Here is a 17,977-nt window from a genome sequence, read left to right as displayed (position 1 = left end):
AAACTTCAAAACCCTCACTTAAGTCTAGCAGAAAGTGCACAATGACTTATGATCTACTACTGTATATGATTTTATATGATCTACCATAAAACACGACAATCAAGTCTGGTTGCCAGGATCAAAGACCCCTGATTGATTCTTAATAATGTCTTTCCTTAAATTATTTTTCATAACAGTTGGGATTTTATTTCCCAACATCATGTCTTTATTGTGTATATCTCCACAGCATTTGCTGTTCAAAAAGAATCTCTTTAAGTTGTAATTCAGCATCTCTTAATATTTGTTTTCCAATTGAATATAATAAATTCATTCTCCAATCTCTATCAACCTTCTTGACAAAATTGAGTTCATCCCTGAACAATTCTATCCATTTTGTCTTTAAAATCCATACCGCTAACTTATATTTTCCGAATCAGCTTCATCCTTCAGGTCTGCTGGCAGCATTCAAATCCATCTGGTTGCAACTGCTGTTACTTACATTTGGTTATCTTTTATCAAGCTTTTTATCCAAATATTCAAATTGGGCTTGTAAATTGAAAAGTATTCTTTCCCCCAAGGCTTTGTCTTAATATATTGTTTGCATATATTTTGATATAGTCTAGGATACTTCAGTAGTTAAACTTTTGCAGCTGAACTTTTACAGCCGATTATAAAAAGTTCTTTTTAAAGACAGGAAAAGCACCATATCAAATTAACCTGGAAAAACATAGAAAAGAACTTGCCCAGCATAAAAAAAATGTTTCCCCCCCCTAAAAAAAAATTTAAATCCAGATAATTTTTTTAAAAAATTACAAAAGTATGAAATCCCTATAGTGAAAGTTTGATATAAATGTAAATCAGATCCTTTTCACTAGTCAAAGTCTGCTGTGGAGGAAGAAGAAGTGATTTACAACTAATAAAACAATAAAAAGAACATTAAAAAACCCCACTTTAAAATCCAGCAGATTAAATTAGATTAGCATTCAACCAGTCAATTAACATTTAGAAATAAACATCAAACATAAATATCAAAATGTGGTTTTAAAACCCAGATGTTAAGACAACAGGCAGCTGGAAGGAAAAGATAGAAGCCCAGCCCTCCAACCACCCATTGAAAACTGCAACCTTCTAGGATGGCCGTCTTCTCTGGATGGACCATAGCAGGCAGGGGTTCCAATTTACCGCCGCTACCGGGACTGATGCATGCACAGTTCTGGGTGCCCGGTGGGTGGGAGGGCGCACACTTTGGAGCGAGATTTTGCTTCCTGTGCATGCACAGAAGCAAAATCTTGCCCGCCCGCCAATCATCTGGAGCCGCGTGTGCATTGCAGTTTTTGCTACCGGTGCATAGAATTGGCCCGTTCTGGTAAGGAACCCAAGCTGAGAGACAGGCCCAAAGTCACCAAGCCAGCTTTAATAGCTAGGGTATGAATAGAATTCACAATCTCCTGGGTTTCTAGCCTGGTACCTTAAATACCTATCTTGCTCTCATCTTTCAATAACAATATATTTGCAGTAAATTTAATTAAAACAGAGATAGTGGTATAATCTATAAAATTTAGAGATCACAATTATAAAATGAAAAGGCACTTGGAGTTCAGAAATCCTGGAGGAACTGAGTTTTTTTTAAAGTTAAGGGAAAGTAGTGGTAACTTACAACACAACTCCAATAATTCCCAATCCAAAATCACTTTTGTCTAGTTTCCCTTGATTATATATTGCTTAAGCAAACCTATTAGAATCTATCACATCGCTTGTTTACTGCATGCAATTCAAATTACAGTCTCCTTTGATTTAGGAAAGGGACATCTAAATATTCAAAGATCAACTATTACAAAAATATTTTTATTTTATACAAGAATATGGGCAAAGTGGTTATATATATATGTATATATTCACTCTAGCATGAAGCCGAAAGCACCAGCCTGAAGATGACGAGTGGGATCTCGTCGAAACATCGGCAAGATTCTATCAATCTTACAAGGGAAAAGACCCGAATATGTCAAGACATATGGGAAAGGAAAACAAAACATTCACTATTGATAGTTCCTTGAGAGCACAAAACTTGGCCTTTCTAGGCAGTTTGAATATTTACTAAATGGTGATGTGAAAGTATACCGTACTCCCTCCCACCATCAAATTCCCAGGTTTGCCATGGCTCAGGAAAAAGGGAATACAGGAGAGAAAGAGCAGGTACAGGTAGTCCTTGAATTACAACCACAATTGAACTCACTTGTTGCTAAGTGATACATTTGTTAAGTGAATTTTGCCCTATATTACAACCTTTCTTACCACTGTTGTTAAGTGCAGGTTTAAGTTAGTAATGTCATTAAATGAATCTGGCTTCCTTTTTGACTTTGCTTGTCTGAAGGTCACAAAAAGTGATCACATGATCCTGGGACATCGTAACTGTCATAAATGTGAACCAGTTACCAAGCATACAAATTTTGATCATGAGAGCAAGTCCTAAATGTGAAAAATGGTCACAAGACATTGTCAGTGCTGTTGTAACTATGAATGCTCACTAAATGAACTGTAAGTCAATGACTACCTGTATGTTAGCACCAAACAACACTTTTTTCTCATTGGTTTTTAGACTAATGGAGACACAACCTGCAGCTAAATACTTTAATCTTTAACCCCAGCTTATTACTTTATCTTCCTGAGGTGTAGATAGAAGTTGAGTTCATTTAAAAATGATACTTATCTAAAAATCCACAAAGTTACAGGGAACTAGATACCCCTCTATGTGCATCTAAAGTATTTTGGTTCTTCTCTGAAAGCCAGTTGCAGATGCTCTGCTCATAGTTTTTTCAAAGTTCCACTCAGCAAGAACCTTTGCTATGGAAATGTTCAACTGCATGGATCAAGTGGAATAGATAATGCTCTTATCTAATGTTTGCAGAAATTACCATTAAAGCAATTAAGCATGAAAGTATTCATAAGCAAGTCAAAGTCCTTGTAGAAGATTACTCTGCTGCAATATACTGTGGGCAAATTTAGTTTCAAAGAAAAACGTTCAGATTTAATAATATGCTTCAATATTTTACAGAGTAGCTATATAAAGGAATCCAGTATCGAACTTCATCACTATCAAACAAAATTTGTTTGGTTATATGGATTCCAGGGGATCACTGAGGATGGTAAACAACCCCAAAAAATCAGGAAAAATAGAATGGCTATGCAATGATCTTTTCAAAAAAGTGTTCATGTTTCATGACTAAGTTTTCTTTTCGTTGGGTAGCGTCTCTGTGGAGAAGAACGTGATGATCTCTTTATTTTGAGTAGAACAGAATTACTGAAAGCAGTTTGTGAAGGTATAACTTCCACTTGTGATGTAAGGTTTTTGACATCGTTTTTATTCTGTTTTTCAACTTCAGTGACAAACAAATCTTGATGGAGTCTGCATTGTTCCAAAGTTTGTTGTAAAGACAAAGCTTTTGAGAAGCCTTCTGCTCTTTCCACAAGGGATGACAGGGACTGGAGATGGCAGGACAAAAAAACCAAAAATAATTCCAGGTTATTCAGATTGAGCTAGTATTTATCCTGGGAGTAATAAATTTAGCAACAGTACATTAAACATCAATTCAGAAGTGATATATATTACAAACCACTTTGTAATTTCAGAACACATTTAAAAGGACTGAAATTTCAGATTCTATTGGGAATTGTAGATTCAAAACATACCTTGATGAAACTACCAGTAAGTACAGCAATCAAGTTCTGGACAAATCTATTTAGTTGAAAAATATGAGACTCCTATAGTCTTTTTCTTAAAATAGTTAATGAATCAGATTTTCACAAGTGTCCTATATAACATTGCTTGACAATAGGTTAAGGTCAGGAATTTGTAAAACTGCATTCCCTGAAAATGGATATTTGGAGATTGGGCTCAACCATTTCCTATCCTGGAAAATACACTGCTGGAAAGACACAAACCTTTCTAGAACTAGCATGTCATTGCATTCCAAAGAGTAGTGAAACATTTGAAGACTGGAATGTGTAATTTTTCACAGTTATATTTCAGGGTTATGAATGCTACTAATTGGACCAGACTTTGTTGTACTTACATCTATCTTATGTTAGTTGGAGTTAAATCATTAATGCATGACCCATTATGTTAATTAATCAACAAAATCTAGATAAAACCCATTATATCCTTAGAAATCTCACCTTAAATGATTCTCCAGTATGTTTAGACATAGTTTTTGTTGAAAGTCTCAGTTCTACCATAGACTGATCTGAGGGGGAAAAGATTCATATATTCTCTTAGAACATAAACAAACAAAACTCTGCTGCATTATAATGTAAAAGAGAGAGAGACAGAGATAGAGAGACAGACAGACAGACAGAGAGAAGAAAGAATGATATTAAGATGGTATAATGGGCAAATATAGTATCATGGGCAATTTTATTTAACATCTAAAAAGAAAAGTTCCAAAATGTAAAAAAAAAAGTACAAATGTTTTGTGGACCAGGTTACTTCATTCTGCAATTTACTACTGATTTATTTTTGATAAGGAATTATATATGGCAACATTCAATGCATTAAATATACAATCACTTCTGAAATATGCAAAGCTAAAAATAAACCCTTTTCCTATCACATCTATAACTGTTCAGATGATATAGTGAGATTCTAAGAAACTCATTTAGAGATACTTCAGTCAAAATTCACATTCAGCATGCAACTCAATTTACCATTACTTTAGATTGGTCCGATCTCCTCCTAACCTAAACCATACAGGTGTTGCAAAGGGATGACAGAAAAATAGCTAAATAAACTAATTAGAACTTCTTGGAAGAAATGAATAAGTACACTGTAAAACAAACAGAGAAACAACAGCAGACTTGTAAATAAACATTGCTTTCTAGGATTTTACAGTCCCTAACTTGCCAGCTTCCCCCACAAATTTCTAAAACTTCTAATATGTACGGCTGGATGAATTTATTTATTTATTTATTTATTTATTATTTAGATTTGTATGCCGCCCCTCTCCGAAGACTCGGGGCGGCTCACAACAAGATATGACAAATTATAAATAATTCAGATAGCTTTAAAATATTTAAAGATTTAAAAGAACCCCATATACTAACAGACACACACATAAGCATACCATGCATAAAAATTGAACAAGCCCGGGGGAGGTGTTTCAATTCCCCCATGCCTGACGGCAAAGGTGGGTTTTAAGGAGTTTACGGAAGGCAGGAAGAGTAGGGGCAGTTCTAATCTCTGGGGGGAATTGGTTCCAGAGGGCCGGTGCCGCCACAGAGAAGGCTCTTCCCCTGGGGCCTGCCAACCGACATTGTTTAGTTGACGGGACCCGGAGAAGGCCCACTCTGTGGGACCTAATCGGTCGCTGGGATTCGTGCGGCAGGAGGCGGTCCCGGAGGAATAAAAGCGCTGGTTACTTTCTCCCTAAATATACCTCTAAAAATAATTCCTGTTCTGGATAAATAAAAGCTCTTGTGTATTGCAATTTCATATATTTTTAAACAAAGCTATATATGGAGCAAAAATTTTAATTATCCCATTTTAGTCTGATATCTATTTTAAAACCGTATTTTAAAACAGACTCTGACAGAAACCTCTGAAATTAAACTGTTGCACACATATATTTATACTGTCGTAAAGTATTTATTTCCTATTCTTCCAAGGACAATTTTTATTACTCTTATGTCTAATGTTGTTAGTGCTGATTTCCAGTAATTCAACAGACATTTATTTTCTTCTTGCAGCTCCTGAACCCTAATAATCAGAATTCTGAGAGGGAAATTCCTTGAAAAATTTAATCCAAAACTGCATAAACCCTGAAATTAATATATCTGGAAAATACTGTGTTACATTATGAACTGTACAGTCTATCAAATCCACATCAGTAATGAAGAACAATAAATAGTAGTGGTAATTAGAATCTTTATTAGATGATATAAAGTACAGGTAGTCTTCAACTTACAACAGTTGAGCCCAGAATTTATGTTGCTAAATGAGAAATTTGTTAAGCGAGTTTTGTCCCATTTTACAACTTTTCTTGCCACGTATGTTAAGTGAATCACTTTAGTTGTTAAATTAGTAACAAGGTTATTAACTGAATCTGGCTTTCCCATTGACTTTGCTTGTCAGAAGCTCGCAAAAGATGGTCACATGAATAATGCTGGGACACTGCGACTATCATAAATATGAACCAATTGTCAAGCATCCAAATGTAAATCATGTGACCATGGGATGGGTGGGTGCTGCAATGGTCATAATTAATTTTTTTCAGTGCTGTTATAACTTTGAATGATCACTAAATGAATTGTTGTAAGTCAAGTATTATTTGTATGCCCTGATTATAACTGCAAAGCATAATATACATTGAGGTTTACATACAGGTTTTGAGGCTGCAGTGAACCTTCAAAATTTCTCTTTATATTTCTTAAAAATACCCATATGAAATTGTCTACTTCTATACTGGTACAATAGGCACTAAATATATGAGCTAGAGGAGTGTCCAGGTCAACATGTCTTCTAAAAAATTGACAATATTTTCCAGGAAGAGATAGGAATAATCAAGTAAGCCTTTGATACGGTTCCACATAAAGAGCTGATGGATAAATTAGTGAAGATTGGACTTAATCCCTGGATAGTTCAGTGGATTTCAAGCTGGCTGAAGAATAGACATCAGAGAGTTATTGTTAATGGCGAGTATTCTGAGCAGAGACAGGTTACAAGCGGTGTGCCACAAGGGTCTGTTCTGGGTCCTATTCTTTTTAATATGTTTGTGAGTGACATAGGGGAAGGTCTGGTAGGGAAGGTTTGCCTATTTGCCGATGACTCTAAAGTGTGCAATAGGGTTGATATTCCTGGAGGGGTCTGTAATATGGTAAATGATTTAGCTTTACTAGATAAATGGTCAAAGCAATGGAAACTGCAGTTTAATGTTTCCAAATGTAAAATAATGCACTTGGGGAAAAGGAATCCTCAATCTGAGTATTGCATTGGCAGTTCTGTGTTAGCAAAAACTTCAGAAGAGAAGGATTTAGGGGTAGTGATTTCTGACAGTCTCAAAATGGGTGAGCAGTGTGGTCGGGCGGTAGGAAAGGCAAGTAGGATGCTTGGCTGCGTAGCTAAAGGTATAACAAGCAGGAAGAGGGAGATTGTGATCCCCTTATACAGAGCACTGGTGAGACCACATTTGGAGTACTGTGTTCAGTTCTGGAGACCTCACCTACAAAAAGATATTGACAAAATTGAACGGGTCCAAAGATGGGCTACAAGAATGGTGGAAGGTCTTAAGCATAAAACGTATCAGGAAAGACTTCATGGACTCAATCTGTATAGTCTGGAGGACAGAAGGAAAAGGGGGGACATGATCGAAACATTTAAATATGCTAAAGGGTTAAATAAGGTCCAGGAGGGAAGTGTGTTTAATAGGAAAGTGAACACAAGAACAAGGGGACACAATCTGAAGTTAGTTGGGGGAAAGATCAAAGGCAACATGAGAAAATATTATTTTACTGAAAGAGTAGTAGATCCTTGGAACAAACTTCCAGCAGACGTGGTTGGTAAATCCACAGTAACCGAATTTAAACATGCCTGGGATAAACATATATCCATTGTATGATAAAATACAGGAAATAGTATAAGGGCAGACTAGAGGGACCATGAGGTCTTTTTCTGCCGTCGGTCTTCTATGTTTCTATGTAAGTTTCTTGTTTCTTTGTTCATAATTTAACACAATATTTTCCAGATAGATTAATTTAGGTTTTATGCAAATAATTTCTACATTATCTAAGACTTTCCTACTATTTGTGTCCTAGGACCAATCTACATGTTAAGCAAACTACAAATTCACAAAATCTTCTTTGACTCACAAGTAATCTTTCTCAACTCAAAACATTTGGGAAATTACTTTTTAGATAAAGACAAACGAGTACACATTCAAGCAGTGTATCTTGAGCAATGCTCAGCTCTAGGAAGGCAATGGCAAATCACTTCTGAAATCTTGCCAAGAAAGCTGTAAGAACTAGTTCAGACAGCCCCCAAGAGTCAAAGACCCAACCCAAGCCTTCCAAAAACCCCCTGTAAGTTTCTTCACCGGCTATACTAGTTTTTTCCTTCTATAAGTATCTTGTTTATTTTGCAGGAAGACCGTCACTGTAGAATTGCAACTTGGCTGAACAGCGTTATTTTGTTCCCCAAACTTTGAATTCAAAATTTTCATCAGCTGAAAAAACTCACTGCTGTGAGATAAGTAGCCATATCAATTATTCAAAATAAATTATAGAGAAATAACCCTATGTCCATACAAAATGCTCACTTTGAGCCCTTTAAACTTTGTTGGCGATTATACAGTTCCCCCTTCAGACAATATCAGCAAAAACAAAATTTTGCAAATAGTGTAACAAATAGTACATTTAGTACTGTTTTTTGCTAAAAAGAAAATGAAAAAAGTTAAAGCTAGGACCAAATACAGTGGTACCTCTACTTACAAACTTAATTTGTTCTGTGACCAGGTTCTTAAATAGAAAGGTTTGTAGGAAGAAGCAATTTTTCCCATAGGAATCAATGTAAAAGCAAATAATGTGTGCGATTGGGGGAACGACAGGGAGGGTGGAGGCCCTGTTACCTCCCAGGAAATTCCTAGAGAGGCCCCACAGAGGCTTCTCCCGCCTTTTCCGGTTACAGTTTCAGAGGCTCAGGTTTGTAAGTGGAAAATGGTTCCTGAGAAGTGGCAAAAAAATCTTGAACATCCAGTTCTTATCTAGAAAAGTTCGTAAGTAGAAGTGTTTGTAGGTAGGGGTACCACATTTAATGGAAAGCCTCTAGGACAGTGTTTCTCAACCTTGAAGATGTGTGGACTTCAACATGCTCTAGGACCATGCAGTTCTTTGCCTGCTTGTCTTACTGAACCCAGGGTGTTGTTTTCCCATATATCCTCACTGTTCTTGTTTCCTGGTTTGCTTTCCCAAGCATCTGTGTAATGCTCCAGTTTTTGCTCTTTGAATCTCTTTCCTAAATCTAATTTCTATTTTTTTTACTATAATCAACCGTATGTAATTGAAATTCAGCTGAGTGACCATGGGCCAGTCAACTCTTTCTCAGCTCTAAGAGGAAGGAAATGGTAAACCACTTCCAAAACATTGCACAGATAACTACAGAGACTTGTCTAGGTATTTGCCAGGAGCTAACATTGACTCAGAAGCACATTCAAATACAAGTCCAAATATAAAAATCAAAATCTTGACTCTCTACACATTTGCTACCTTTTATATTAGAAACTCATTGAGCTGAGAACTGATCTCCTGAACTTTCTAAAACTCAGTGAAAACTGAAAGTATTATAACAGTAATAAATTCTTTCTGGATGACTTATGGTCAACTTGGCTGAACTTGGATAAGTTATTGCCCTTTACTTCTGCATTCCATCTGTAAAATAGGAATAATGGGAAGAGTTACAGCATACTATGTATTGTAAAATCAGTACAAAACAACTGCTTGCGGGTTTTTCCAAGGTCAATTAACCTCATTTGAAAACAAATTAAATTATTCCAATCAATCTACCTCAGTAATCCTTATAAACACGTTAGCCCTGATAGAATATTACATGATTGTACATCAGAGAATTATTTTAAAAACTAGATGTTTACACTGCTTCCAAAACATGGGAAATGAAATAAGGAAATGAAAGCATATAATTCTCTTTCATTTCTGGTAACTGTAGTCATTACACAGGGATAGGTGCAAATTCCAGACCTTGCAAATAAGTTCATTCGCCATATATTTGCACAATGTTTTCCTAAACATTATTTCTACTTTAGATTTTTTTAAAAATTGTGATCAGATAGTTTTACTTTATAATCCAACCAGCATGTGGAACTCGTGGTACAAATTTGTATGCAATAATTTTTCATTACAAATAAATTACCATAAGCAATATTTTCAAGTTAGAAGAAAGATTGCCCGAAGAGAAGTTAAACTTGAGAGTAAAATACCGTACTTTATTTGCCTTAGCAAGTGTGAGATCAGTAATTAATATGTTATGCTGAAAATAAAGTGAAATGGTGATATGATTGGTGTTTTTACTATTTTTTACTGCTATATTTGATCTACTCCACATGTTCATAGCCTTATCATAACATGCATTCTTACTAGCCCCTCCGAGTCTCCGGAGAGGGGCGGCATACAAATCAAATGAATTAAATTAAATTAATAATAGCATTTAATACAGTGGTTCCCAATGTGGGGCCCCCACCCCATAGGGGAACAATTTGATTTTGAATTTGGGCAATTGGAACCTTGTTTAAACCAAGTGAATGGCCTTTTAGGCTTCATTGCATGAGTAGGAGTTCACTTTTTGACTAATAAGAATTATAATTCATGGGGGGGGGGGAATAAGGATTTTAGAGATGCTTAGTTGGGGGATAATTGAAAAAAAGGTTGTGAACCACTGATCCAATAAAATATAATTTACTGCTTTTTCTAAAGCAATAAGATTAATATTGAGCAGAGTTAAGTTGTTTCAATTTCTCATTGGGAAAATTATCCCCCCCCCCCCAATCTAAATGCTATGGCTTGGAAGGTGGTAGAATTTAAACCATATGGCATTCTGTGTGTGTGTGGGGGGGGGTTGCAAAGCATTGAACCCAAAATCATAGGTTTTTTTTTTAATCTTAAGGACTTTTTTTTACAGTCAGCTTTCTGTGAAAGCATGGCTGAAAAAAAAATAAGCGTAACTGTTTTAACTTTGCACATACCGTGCTAATGCTCTCAGTGATTGGCACAACTTAGCTGCAAGCCCACCACTTTGCTGTTCTTTTAACATTGCAAATTGTGGGTTGTGTAGGTTAAAAGTGAATTTTATTGTGAAGTTTTTGAACTTTCACAATTGTTATGCAGGGATTCCCTGAGACCTGAATATTATTTCAAGGATTTTTCCGGAGCAAAAAGATTTGGAAATGCTATCTTAGACACTTTGTACCTTATGCTTTTCCCCCACTAGAATTCACATCAGAAGCATAAAATGTTCCCACATATTGCCAGATTTTATCCCCTCTCCTGTTCCTCTCTTTTTTCCTCCTTCTTTCCTTTCTCTTTATTGCATAGCACTTTTATGTACATGCCAATTTTAGGATACTCTTTAATTTAACTACTGCCAAGCTGTCTAGTCCACAAAAACTTATGTTATATGAATAAGCTATGTCATATGATTAAGCTAAGTTATAAGGTACAGTAATACCTCGTCTTACGAACACCTCTTAATACAAACTTTTCATGATACGAACCCTGTGTTTTAGATTTTTTTCTCTCTTCTTCCGAACTATTTTCACCTTATGAACCCTAACCCCCGCCGCTGGGATGCCCCAAAGCGCTGGGATTTCCCCGGGAATCCCCGCCTCCAAACTTCCGTTGCAAGCAAAAACGCCCGTTATTGCATTGCAGGGATTTCCCTGAGGCTCCCCTCACTGGGATTCCCTTCATTTTTGCCAGCGCTGCTTTGAATCCCAGCGACAAACTCCCCACTTCCAAACTGCATGGGGGAAATGAGCACGAGGGGGGGGGCAAAAACGGGAGGCAGGAACTCATGGAGCTCAAGAGAGGAAAACATTGTGGGGGAGATGAGCAGAGTGGGGGGACAAAAACGGAAGGCAAAGACTCATGGAGCTCAAGAGAGGAGAAAGGTGTGGGGGAGATGAGCAGAGTGGGGGGACAAAAACGGAAGGCAAAGACTCATGGAGCTCAAGGGAGGAGAAAGGTGTGGGGGAGATGAGCAGAGTGGGGGGGACAAAAACGGGAGGCAAAGACTCATGGAACTCAAGGGAGGAATAAGGTGTGGGGGAGATGAATAGAGGGGGGGGACAAAAACGGGAGGCAAAGACTCATGGAGCTCAAGAGAGGAAAACGTTGTGGGGGAGATGAGCAGAGTGGGGGGACAAAAACGGAAGGCAAAGACTCATGGAGCTCAAGGGAGGAGAAAGGTGTGGGGGAGGTGAGCAGAGTGGGGGGACAAAAACGGAAGGCAAAGACTCATGGAGCTCAAGGGAGGAGAAAGGTGTGGGGGAGATGAGCAGAGTGGGGGGACAAAAACGGAAGGCAAAGACTCATGGAGCTCAAGGGAGGAGAAAGGTGTGGGGGAGATGAGCAGAGTGGGGGGACAAAAACGGGAGGCAAAGACTCATGGAGCTCAAGAGAGGAAAACGTTGTGGGGGAGATGAGCAGAGTGGGGGGACAAAAACGGAAGGCAAAGACTCATGGAGCTCAAGGGAGGAGAAAGGTGTGGGGGAGATGAGCAGAGTGGGGGGACAAAAACGGGAGGCAAAGACTCATGGAGCTCAAGAGAGGAAAACGTTGTGGGGGAGATGAGCAGAGTGGGGGGACAAAAACGGAAGGCAAAGACTCATGGAGCTCAAGGGAGGAGAAAGGTGTGGGGGAGATGAGCAGAGTGGGGGGACAAAAACGGAAGGCAAAGACTCATGGAGCTCAAGGGAGGAGAAAGGTGTGGGGGAGATGAGCAGAGTGGGGGGACAAAAACGGGAGGCAAAGACTCATGGAGCTCAAGAGAGGAAAACGTTGTGGGGGAGATGAGCAGAGTGGGGGGACAAAAACGGAAGGCAAAGACTCATGGAGCTCAAGGGAGGAGAAAGGTGTGGGGGAGGTGAGCAGAGTGGGGGGACAAAAACGGAAGGCAAAGACTCATGGAGCTCAAGAGAGGAGAAAGGTGTGGGGGAGGTGAGCAGAGTGGGGGGACAAAAACGGAAGGCAAAGACTCATGGAGCTCAAGGGAGGAGAAAGGTGTGGGGGAGATGAGCAGAGTGGGGGGGACAAAAACGGGAGGCAAAGACTCATGGAACTCAAGGGAGGAATAAGGTGTGGGGGAGATGAATAGAGGGGGGGGACAAAAACGGGAGGCAAAGACTCATGGAGCTCAAGAGAGGAGAAAGGTGTGGGGGAGATGAATAGAGGGGGGGGGACAAAAACGGAAGGCAAAGACTCATGGAGCTCAAGAGAGGAGAAAGGTGTGGGGGAGATGAATACAGGGGGGGGGGGACAAAAACGGGAGGCAAAGACTCATGGAGCTCAAGAGAGGAGAAAGGTGTGGGGGAGATAAGCAGAGTGGGGGGACAAAAACGGAAGGCAAAGACTCATGGAGCTCAAGGGAGGAGAAAGGTGTGGGGGAGATGAGTAGAGTGGGGGGGGACAAAAATGGGAGGCAAAGACTCATGGATCTCAAGAGAGGAGAAAGGTGTGGGGGAGATGAGCAGAGTGGGGGGGACAAAAACGGAAGGCAAAGACTCATGGAGCTCAAGAGAGGAGAAAGGTGTGGGGGAGATGAATACAGGGGGGGGGGGACAAAAACGGGAGGCAAAGACTCATGGAGCTCAAGAGAGGAGAAAGGTGTGGGGGAGATAAGCAGAGTGGGGGGGACAAAAATGGGAGGCAAAGACTCATGGATCTCAAGAGAGGAGAAAGGTGTGGGGGAGATAAGCAGAGTGGGGGGGACAAAAATGGGAGGCAAAGACTCATGGATCTCAAGAGAGGAGAAAGGTGTGGGGGAGATGAATACAGGGGGGGGGGACAAAAACGGAAGGCAAAGACTCATGGAGCTCAAGGGAGGAGAAAGGTGTGGGGGAGATGAGTAGAGTGGGGGGGGACAAAAATGGGAGGCAAAGACTCATGGATCTCAAGAGAGGAGAAAGGTGTGGGGGAGATGAGCAGAGTGGGGGGGACAAAAACGGAAGGCAAAGACTCATGGAGCTCAAGAGAGGAGAAAGGTGTGGGGGAGATGAGCAGAGTGGGAGGGACAAAAATGGGAGGCAAAGACTCATGGATCTCAAGAGAGAAGAAAGGTGTGGGGGAGATAAGCAGAGTGGGGGGGACAAAAATGGGAGGCAAAGACTCATGGATCTCATGAGAGGAGAAAGGTGTGGGGGAGATGAGCAGAGTGGGGGGGACAAAAATGGGAGGCAAAGACTCATGGATCTCAAGAGAGAAGAAAGGTGTGGGGGAGATAAGCAGAGTGGGGGGGACAAAAATGGGAGGCAAAGACTCATGGATCTCAAGAGAGAAGAAAGGTGTGGGGGAGATGAGCAGAGTGGGGGGGACAAAAATGGGAGGCAAAGACTCATGGATCTCATGAGAGGAGAAAGGTGTGGGGGAGATGAGCAGAGTGGGGGGGACAAAAACGGGAGGCAAAGACTCATGGAGCTCAAGAGAGGAGAAAGGTGTGGGGGAGATGAGCAGAGTGGGGGGGACAAAAATGGAAGGCAAAGACTCATGGAGCTCAAGGGAGGAGACAGGTGTGGGGGAGATGAATAGAGGGGGGGGGGGACAAAAACGGGAGGCAAAGACTCATGGAGCTCAAGATAGGAGAAAGGTGTGGGGGAGATGAATAGAGGGGGGGACAAAAACGGGAGGCAAAGACTCATGGAGCTCAAGAGAGGAGAAAGGTGTGGGGGAGATGAGCAGAGTGTGGGGGACAAAAATGGAAGGCAAAGACTCATGGAGCTCAAGGGAGGAGACAGGTGTGGGGGAGATGAATAGAGGGGGGGACAAAAACGGGAGGCAAAGACTCATGGAGCTCAAGATAGGAGAAAGGTGTGGGGGAGATGAATAGAGGGGGGGACAAAAACGGGAGGCAAAGACTCATGGAGCTCAAGGGAGGAGAAAGGTGTGGGGGAGATGAGCAGAGGGGGGGGGACAAAAACGGGAGGCAGGGACTCACGGAGCTCAAGAAAGTCTCTTTTCACATTGCTTCATTGCCACCTCTCGCTGTCCCTCCCCCGACTCCATTTGCCTCAGCTTCGTCTTCCCGCCGCTTTTTTTTTTAAAGCTTTAATGTTTTGGATTTTCCTAATGGGCTTGCACGCATTATTCGCTTTTCCATTGATTCCTATGGGAAACATTGTTTCATCTTACAAACTTTTCACCTTACGAACCTCGTCCCGGGACCAATGAAGTTCGTAAGATGAGGTATTACTGTATTTGGTTATGAATTAAGAGAGGTCCACTCTAAAGAACAAAGAGTTATAAGAGTTATGGAGTGTTTAAAAAATACAATTGCCATATTCCACAAAAAAAAATCATTTCATAAAATTACCTTGAGAAGGCTCCACTTTTATGTCTTGACAATTCACAAATGTTTGAGAGCGCTAAACAGACAAACAAATGCAATTAAAATCTTTTTCCTTTGTTCGCATAACTTCTAAAATGTGACCCAATTCCTGGTTAAAACATTTGAATCTTAAGCAAATAATAATTCTTATCCATATAACATATATTTAATATATCTCTGTAAAAGCAGTCATTATTTAATTTGTAAATTTAGCAAAAGCAGGTTTTGTTGTCTCATTCCATACAGGCAGTCCTGTATAGGGTTTCCTGCTTAAGCAAGGGTCTGGACTAAAAGCCCTCCAAGTCTCCCACAACTCTGTTATTCTGTTAAGTTCTCACTGATTTAACAGTGACTTTCTGAACTTACAGTGCTGTTTAAGGGGTATTTATGGCAGGATTTCGTAGTTGCGGCCACTGCAGTGTATTCCATGATAATGGAATAGCAATTTGGGTCCTTGGCAACCGGCTCACAATTATGTTGTTGCAGCATCCCACAGTCATATGATTGTCATTATGACTTTCACTGCTGGCTTTTGACAGATGGAATCAACAGGGAAGCTGGCAGGAGGTTGTGAATGGCAATCATATGACTACAAGATGCTGTGTGATCACTTAGGCTTCTCTTAACAGTGGGAACTGGGACTGCTGTCTTAAGTTACAATCACATTGTTTAGGGACAAAGTTCCCACTGCCAATTACTGCTGGTAAGGACGGACTACTGTAGTAACTAGATGAGTTAAATATTGTTATTATAATATATTTTATATTCTAATCTGTATAATCAAGGTTCTGTATTATCTAACTTCACAGCAATTTGGAATAAAACAGTGCCCCCTGCTGCGAGGATAGGGTAAGGTAGATTTCTGATTTTAAAAATCCAGCCTTTAAAAAAAATATATATATCAGTAGATTGTAAGTAACTGAACAGCTACTTCTCTCGTCTTAGTGGTTTCTTGAAAAGCTTTTACAGATATTTTTCTTTTACTCAAACCCCCTTCCCCTTTTTGGAGTTCTGTAGTTTGTATTTTAATCTTGTTTGAAACAAAATAAAATATATTTAAGAAAAACCTGCAAAGCAAGTGTTCTCATATAATGCAACTTCGTGCTTTCAGAAAGTAAGAAAAAATTAGAATGTGTATCTGCCCCATAACAAATAGCATATAGACAGAGGAAAATGCAAGAAGGCACCTACTTCTACAATGGCACATATATGTCTTAGCTATAGATTATTAAAAAAGCAATAAGAAGCAGAAAAAATGGTTTTATATTTTTAAAATAATAATTCAGATACTAGAGGACTTGCTGCTATAGAGGATGGTTAATGTTCAGTGGAGTAGAACCTGCCAAGTACAAAGATTCTGGTACTGGGATAAGAAGTAAGGAAAAAAATGCTGGACTGACTTGAAAGAGTGTGGAAAGACCAGGAGGAGAGATAGACCGTTGAACTTACCTGAACGGTCTTCTCGATGCACTGCAAGGAGAGTCCAAGATGGGTTATACTTCAGTCTGATTGGTAGGGACTGAGTTTTAATTTAAATAATTACTAGGCAGGCACCGCCTCCCCCCCTTAGCCCTCCAGTCTAAAGTAAGGCGAAGGAGCAGTAAAGCAAAACCATTTATTAAACCATAGAACCTCCAACAACAACAGTAACTATATAACACACACCCCCACAGAAACCCTGGTCCCAGAGTCGGGAGGGTTTGGACTCTCCTTGCAGTGCATCGAGAAGACCGTTCAGGTAAGTTCAACGGTCTTTCTCCAATGCACTTGCAAGGAGAGTCCAAGATGGGATATGCCCAAGTTGCAATCACGGGGAGGGACAAGACTGGACCAGGGGTTCCACATAAGAACAAACCCCTTGTAGCACCCTCCTCCCAAACGCTGCTTCCTCCGAAGCAAAGGAGTCGATCCTATAATGTTTGATAAAAGTTGATGGAGCTGCCCACGTGGCTGCTCTACATATGTCCTCTAACGAGGCCTGGGTTCTCCAGGCCGATGAAGCTGCCGCACTTCGAGTGGAATGTCCCGTTATCCCCGGTGGAATTGGGGATCCTTTAGTCCTGTATGCCTCTGAAATACATTCCCTCAACCATCGACTGATAGTTTGAGAAGACACCTTAGTGCCCATAGTCCTAGTGGCAAAGGACACGAACAGGGCTTCTGACGTCCTAACATTCTGAGTCCTCCTAACGTAAATCTTTAAGGCTCGTCTCACGTCCAGCTTATGCCATCTTAATACAGACGGATGAGTCCCACGAGCACAGAAGTCCGGAAGAATGATATCCTGAGTCCTGTGAAAGGATGTGTTTACCTTGGGGATAAATGCCGGATCTAATCTAAGGACTACCCTGTTTGGGTCAAAGCGACAAAGGTCTGGTCTTGTTGACAAAGCAGCTATCTCCGAGACCCTCCTGGCTGAAGTGATTGCAACCAGGAACGCGGTCTTTAGGGTCAACAACCTTAACGAGATCTGGCGAATAGGTTCAAAGGGAGGACCTGTCAGTGCGTGCAACACCAAGGGAAGGTCCCAGGAAGGGAAGCGATGAATCACTGGTGGTTTGAGATTGGTCGCTCCCTTCAGGAAATCCCTGATCCATGGATGTCTGGTAAGGGAACGGTAACTGTCTGTCGAAAGGATGGTAGCCAGAGCGGCAACCTGACGGCGTAAGGTGTTAGGGGCAAGGCCCTTCTCTAGTCCAGCTTGCAGAAAAGATAAGATTACCTGCAGCGACGCCGTCGGAGGATCTACCTCCCTTTGCTCACAGAACTTGTGGAAAGTAGCCCAAGTTGCCTGGTAGATTCGCCTTGTAGATGGTCTACGGGCGGCTTATATGGTGTCGATGACCGTGTCCGGTAAGGCCTGGCGTTTTAGATATTCCCGCTCAAGTGCCACACGGTTAGATG

General features: G+C 40.6%; 1 protein-coding gene across 1 annotated transcript in view; it reads right to left on the bottom strand.

Annotated features, from left to right (window-relative positions):
* Positions 1-1,821: 1,821 nt before the first annotated feature.
* NSL1 (NSL1 component of MIS12 kinetochore complex) overlaps positions 1,822-17,977 on the bottom strand; it is a 26,187-nt gene continuing 10,031 nt past the window's right edge. The window contains exons 4-6 of the mRNA XM_070734446.1: positions 15,059-15,110; positions 4,153-4,220; positions 1,822-3,459 (exon numbers count right to left, since the gene is read on the bottom strand). Coding sequence (XP_070590547.1) covers positions 3,187-3,459; positions 4,153-4,220; positions 15,059-15,110 — 393 coding nt within the window. The 3' untranslated portion in view covers positions 1,822-3,186. The remainder of the gene's footprint in view (positions 3,460-4,152; positions 4,221-15,058; positions 15,111-17,977) is intronic.

Source organism: Erythrolamprus reginae, chromosome 1 (assembly GCF_031021105.1).
Source record: "Erythrolamprus reginae isolate rEryReg1 chromosome 1, rEryReg1.hap1, whole genome shotgun sequence".
Taxonomy (NCBI): Eukaryota; Metazoa; Chordata; class Lepidosauria; order Squamata; family Dipsadidae; genus Erythrolamprus; species Erythrolamprus reginae.
This window is presented reverse-complemented; position numbering and strand designations above follow the sequence as displayed.